The 5,869-nt window shown below is 59.1% G+C and overlaps 1 protein-coding gene across 2 annotated transcripts; it reads left to right on the top strand.

Annotated features, from left to right (window-relative positions):
• The first annotated feature begins 545 nt into the window (after positions 1 to 545).
• LARP6 (La ribonucleoprotein 6, translational regulator) lies at positions 546 to 5,780 on the top strand. 2 transcript variants are annotated; one of them, XM_077318362.1, is made up of 3 exons: positions 546 to 884; positions 3,687 to 3,882; positions 4,235 to 5,780. In XM_077318362.1, exons 1-3 carry the CDS (start codon positions 688 to 690, stop codon positions 5,300 to 5,302), a joined length of 1,461 nt encoding a protein of 486 aa, XP_077174477.1. In that variant the 5' UTR covers positions 546 to 687; the 3' UTR covers positions 5,303 to 5,780. The 2 variants fall into 2 exon arrangements, with proteins under 2 accessions (XP_077174477.1, XP_077174478.1); XM_077318363.1 differs by lacking the exon at positions 546 to 884 and adding an exon at positions 1,847 to 2,482.
• Positions 5,781 to 5,869: the final 89 nt, after the last annotated feature.

Raw genomic sequence — 5,869 nt, 5'->3', positions numbered from 1 at the left:
CAGGGCTCCACCGCCAAAGGGGGTGCGGTCAACCGCGGGCGCCCCGACACTTCAGGCCCCGCACTGACTCGTGCGTGCCAATTTGGTTTTCTTTCAGCGCCCCGATTTTATTCCACATTTAGTTCTCTTTTCTTCGTTTGTTCCCCTCTTTCTCTGGCAACGGGGACCCAGCCGCATTAACTCAAGCCTAGCCTACCTCGCAGGGTTGCGGCGAGCACGAAACGGAGGAAACGAGATGTGAGCCGCTGTAGGTCTCCATTGGGGATCCATGAACTGCGGCCCAATAAAATAACAAACCGGGCCTCCCTGTTGAAATTGACCCAGACTCCGCCTTTCCTCCCAAGGGAGACCCAACCTGGCTGCCATCTGCGCCCTCCACGAGGTCTTCACAACGACCCTGCGAGGCAGGCCGGGCGTAGAGTTTGCGAAGCCACACCCCAAGTGTCAGTGGGATGTGTGGGCACGCCCCCCCTCCCTTGACACGCGCTGGCGCGTTCCCACGTGCGGCCTGCCCCTTCCCGGAGAGAGGATGGGAGGGAGGGGGAGGAGCCTTAAGCCCCTCCCCCTGCGCCTTCAGCGCCGCTCTTTGCTTTGGCGGCCGAGGGAAGCGCCACTTGGCTCGGCTCTGCTGCACCGGGAGGGGCTCGCGGGCGCCGCTTGCAGACGGATCGGGGCCCCCTCGGCGGCATGGAGGAGGGCGAGCTGGCGGCGGCAGGCGGCCCCGTGGAGATCCGCGTGGCGGCGGCCGAGGAGGAGGAGGACGACGAAGAGGAGGAGGAGGAGGAGGGCGACGAGCTGCGCCGTCGGGGCCGCCTGTGCCTGAGCCCGTTCGGCGGCGGCAGCTGCAGCGAAGACGATTCCGGGCGCGGCGGCGGGAAATCCAGGTAGGTGGGGCGATGCTGCGGACCCCTCCTGGCCCCGGGCTTCCCTCCATGCACCCCGCGGGAAGGGGATCACCTCCTCCGAGGAGACCAGGTGAGTTGCCGCTCTCCCGTCCCCCCAGGATGCACAGACATGGACGCCCTTAGGGTCCGGGGCTTCCTTTAGAGCAAGCCGATTTTGGGGTTCCTCCGGCAACGCCGTCTCTCCAAAGCATCCCTGAGACCGGGCTCCGAGCAACAGACCAGAGGATTCTGAGCCTATTCATTTAGCCTTGCTTAGGAGGATGCTGAGGACTGGTGTCTTGGTTTTATCTGGGTGGGTGCTGGCAGGGGCTCATGGTACCTGTAGTCCATGGGCGGCTGGAGAGCCACCGTTTGGCCGGCCCTGCAAGAGGGCCATCAGTTTTCTTGATAATGTGAGCGGCTCTAAAACAGGAGCCCAAGAGGCTTTCCGGTTCTGCTTGCCAGGGCATGTGCAGAGTGCAAGTGAAGGACGGCCCATTCCCTATCCTTCCTTGAACTAGATTGGCTTGGCCCAGCAAGGTCAGCAGGCTGAGGTCTCCCATCCCCTCCTGCCTGGTCCTTTCAACTGGAGATGCCGGGGATTGAACCTGGGACCTTCTGCGCCCTTCCCTTCCCTCACCCAACATCTTGCTCTCCCCAGCCTTCTGTCAAAGGCATGAGGGACAGCGCCTGGGCGGTGGGGAGGGAGGGGGCCCTTGAGGATTCCCAAATTGAGCACTGGTGCAACCAAAGCCGGATGTTGCATAAAGCTCCCTCCCTCCCTCCCTCCCCTCGAGGAGGGCCCTGGATGCTCCGTCTGGCTGGCAGGGGGCCGGGAAGGAGGCGAGGTTTCCCGGAGGGGGTGGGTCTGGAGGGGATCGCCTGCTGATCTGGCACTCCGGCTGGGAGGGGGAGCCCACAGGCTCGGGATGGGGAGGGGAAACAGACAGCAGAGGGCAGCCTGCGCCTCTGTTGCCTCCTGTCGGTCCAGCCGTCGGTGTTGTCTGCTCAGACGGCAGCCGCTCTCCAGGGTCTCAAGCAGAGGGTCTTTCCTCCTCCCTGGGGACCGACGGAGAAATACGTGGATCGGAAAATCCAAGGCGAGAGAGTTTGCTTGAGCTGTGATTAGCCCGGCTTTGGCAAGCCAGCAAGGGGCATCCCCCGTAGCTGGCGCAGAGGATGCAGCGAGGAGTCCCCCTTCTTCTCCCTGCCCTGTGGCTGGCCCTGCAGAGGAACTGGCTGGCCCCTGTGCGAGGCAGGAGGCTGGACTCTGCTTCTGTCCCTACACACACGCACGGGGCAGTCAGGCCTTTCCACATTCAGCAGTAACACAAAGAGGGTCCTGAGCTGGAGGGCCGTTTCAAAGGCCTGTAGCTGCTTCTTCCCTGAGCTGATGCTGGCCTTCCCGGAGCTGTTGTCCGTGTTTCAGGGGACCGTTTTCGGGGAGGGGGGAGAGCACCCCGCCTGCCTCCTTCAAGGGAGCTGCGCGAGCCAGGGTGCTCGGAAAAGAGGGGCCAATTTGCCCAGAGAGCGAGAGGGCATCACGGCAGTCTCCTTTCGCCTGCTGGCCCTTGGCTGCTGAGATGAGTCACCGGCGGGTGAGTCACGGCCGAAGAGGATTGTTTTCCAGGCTGTGATTTATTTCCAGCGGGCCCTGGGATAATGCCGCGGAGGCTCAGATGCCAATTGGGAAAATTTGCAAAGTCATAGCCGAACCTTTCTTTCTCCCCCGTCCCCTTCCCCTTCGTAATTCGTCGGAAGGCATTCGTAACAGTTTTTTTTTGGGGGGGGGGAACTGGAGCATTGGTTGGGGCAGCGATGCTTGGGACCACTCCGCAGGGCTGTTGTGAAACTGGTGGCGTGGCCAGTTGCAGCAGGAGCGTGCACACAGATAAGACCGAGAGCATTTTATTCTGAGCATAAGCTTTTGCATGCATGCATGCACACCTTTTAAGAGCCTCTTATGGCGCAGAGTGGTAAGGTAGCAGACACGCAGTCTGAAAGCTCTGCCCATGAGGTTGGGAGTTCGATCCCAGCAGCCAGCTCAGGGTCAACTCAGCCTTCCATCCTTCCGAGGTCGGTAAAATGAGTACCCAGCTTGCTGCTGGGGGGTAAACGGTCATGACTGGGGAAGGCACTGGCAAACCACCCCGTATTGAGTCTGCCATGAAAACGCTGGAGGGCGTCACCCCAAGGGTCAGACATGACTCGGTGCTTGCACAGGGGAGACCTTTACCTTTATGCGCACCTTTAAAACCAACCGGGTTCTAATCTGGGCAAAAGAGTTTGTGTGCATGCACACCTTTACGAGCCACAACGTTTTATTCTGAGCATAAGCTTCTGGAGGCGTGCACGCCTTTACGACCCACCAAGCTCTGAGCCCCTTGGTGAGACGTCAGCGCCTCCTGACAGTTTGCTAGAGCAGATGACTCATTTCTCTCTATTGATGGGGAGATCCTTTATCGAAGGGGGGGGGTCATGTCGTGCTGCAGTGCGCACCTCGGCCTTCCTGCATCAGCGGTGTTGCTTAGCGACAGGGCTTGATCAGGGCCGCCTGGGGGCTACGGAGGCCATGCGCAGCGGTGACAGCTTTGCCATGGCAATGAGCAGGCTGAGCACGTGCAGAGGGCTTCTGCCTTCCTGTGGGAGCATCGCCTCTCGTCTTCACCTCTGGGGAGCACTTGTCAGGGAATCACAGAGCTGGAAGGGACCACAAAGGCCATCTAGTCCAACCCCGTGCTCGGTGCAGAAATCAGAGGACCCAGGATGTGAATTCATCTCCGTCTCTTTTCTGCGTTCCAGCGGCGGTGAAAATGACGGGGACGACGTCGGGCACAACTGGACAGCTCCCGGCCACGACCTGATCTTGAAGCTGGTGGCCCAAATCGAGTATTACTTCTCCGACGAAAACCTCGAGAGGGACGCCTTCCTGCTGAAGCACGTCCGGAGGAACAAGATGGGCTACGTCAGCGTGAAGCTGTTGACGTCTTTCAAAAAGGTGAGCTTCGCCCAAACCATTGTGACCCACTGCTGTGTGTTTATTTAAGACCCGATCCCTTGCTTTTCTTTCCAACGGGGGCCGAAAGAGCACCCCTCCCTTTATCCTCACAACAACCTTGTGAGGTAGGCTACGCGTAATTGGGCACGCAGCAACGCGGGAGTGTGCTGGGTCCCCGGGGGTGGCCAGTCGTGCACGCTTGGCCTCTCCTACCTCACAGGGTGGTGGTTGTGAGATTAAAATGGGGAAGAGGCAAGTGATGCAAGCCACTTGGGATCCGCATTGGGGCGTAAATAAGTAAATAAATAAAACAAAATCTCGTCCGTTCTGAAAATATCGCTGTTTCTCCTAGGTAAAGCACCTGACCCGCGACTGGAGAACGACAGCGTACGCCCTCAAGTTTTCGGAGGTCCTCGAGCTGAACGAAGACCACCGAAAAGTCCGGAGGAACACCCCGGTTCCCGTCTTCCCCAGCGAGAACCTCCCCAGCAAGATGCTGCTTATCTACGACCTCCACCTGTCCTCCGACCTTCATCCGGAGGGGGAAGGGCAGCTGAACGGATGCCTGCAGGAGAAGGTCATGGAGAACCTCCTCAAGGCCTTCGTCCGATTCGGGGTCATCTCCTCCGTCCGCATTCTCAAGCCCGGCCGGGACCTCCCGCCCGACGTCCGGAGGTTCAGTGGCCGCTACAGCCAAGTGGGGACCGAGGAATGCGCCATCGTGGAGTTTGAAGAGGTGGACGCCGCCATCAAAGCGCACGAGTCGATGGGCGTCCCGGACAGGGAGGCCGACATGAAGGTCGTCCTCATCGGGATGAAGCCCCCCAAGAAGAAAATCCCGAAGGACAGGAGGCACGAGGGAGACCCCGGCAAGGGCCCCGCCAGAGCACGCTCGGCGAACAAGCGGGTGGAAGAACTCCAGTTCCTTGGCGATGAATCGTCGGCCAACAGCTCCTCCGAACCGGAAAGCGATCCGGCCTCGCCCCTGTCCGCGCGCCGGAGCGGCGCCTCCCACAAACTGAGCCCCGCCTCCTACCAGGCCAACCACCTCAGCCCGAATGTCTCGCCCCGAACCAGTCCCTGGAGCAGCCCTTCTGCGCTGCGCAAAGCCCCCCGGATCTCCCCCCTGGCGGAAGACGGCCAGTGGAGCCTCAGCACCAGCCCCGAAATGCCGAGGAGGTGCGCGGATTATTCGTCCGACAGCAGCGTCACCCCGTCGAGCAGCCCCTGGGTGCAAAGGCGGCGGCAGGCGGAGACGCTGACGCAGGAGAAAAGCCCCGTCGGGAGCCCCGTGCTGGGTTCGAAAATACAGAACGCGGGCGGGTTACCCGTCGGGGTCCTGCGTTGGCCGAGGGGCCCTGATGGGACAAGGGGATTCCACAATGGGGAGGAGAGGGTCCCGTCCCCCAAGAACAAGTAGGCTTCGTGCAGCGTGGTTTTTCCGGAATTGAAAGTCAGGTCGAGCCTGTTGTGTGACTCGACCAAGGCAGTGTTTTGTTTTTTTTAAATACGTCTTTGTATCCATGTAGCTTTCTATGTTTGTATTCACCCATAATCGACCTTCTTTTTGTATTTTTATAACTTTTCTGTTAATGCAAGGAGCGTTTTATTTTTATTCTTTGTCGTTCGTGTCAGGGGCCTCAGACCTTTTTCGGTAAAGCGCCGGCAGCAAAACACAAATATATTCTGTTGATGATGATGTAACTATCAGAGTTGTGTGTGTGAGCCAGACGGCACGTTGAAGTTTGTTCCTTTTTGTTACGCAGTGGAAGGGACTCTAGAGTTCCGGACGTTTATTAGTGTCTTTGCCTCTTGTTCCAAAGACTCTTTCTTGCCTATGATGCAGCCAAAAAATACAGGGAGGATATTGGGGGGTGCGGAGGGGGGATATGTGAATAAATAACTCAAAGATTTAAAATGGTCTCTGAAAGTTCATACTGGTCTTTGGAGCGTCCCTCGTCAATTGGAGATGCTGGGGATCGAACCT

This window comes from Paroedura picta, chromosome 18, assembly GCF_049243985.1.
Source record: "Paroedura picta isolate Pp20150507F chromosome 18, Ppicta_v3.0, whole genome shotgun sequence".
Taxonomy (NCBI): domain Eukaryota; kingdom Metazoa; phylum Chordata; class Lepidosauria; order Squamata; family Gekkonidae; genus Paroedura; species Paroedura picta.
This window is presented reverse-complemented; position numbering and strand designations above follow the sequence as displayed.

What these genes read in the sequence shown, in the direction of transcription:
- LARP6 (XM_077318362.1), top strand. Translation starts at nt 688, where the DNA reads ATGGAGGAGGGCGAGCTGGCGGCGGCAGGCGGCCCCGTGGAGATCCGC. An exon ending in CGCGGCGGCGGGAAATCCAG is followed by an intron (nt 885 to 3,686) that starts GTAGGTGGGGCG and finishes TCTGCGTTCCAG; the next exon opens with CGGCGGTGAAAATGACGGGG. An exon ending in TGTTGACGTCTTTCAAAAAG is followed by an intron (nt 3,883 to 4,234) that starts GTGAGCTTCGCC and finishes TGTTTCTCCTAG; the next exon opens with GTAAAGCACCTGACCCGCGA.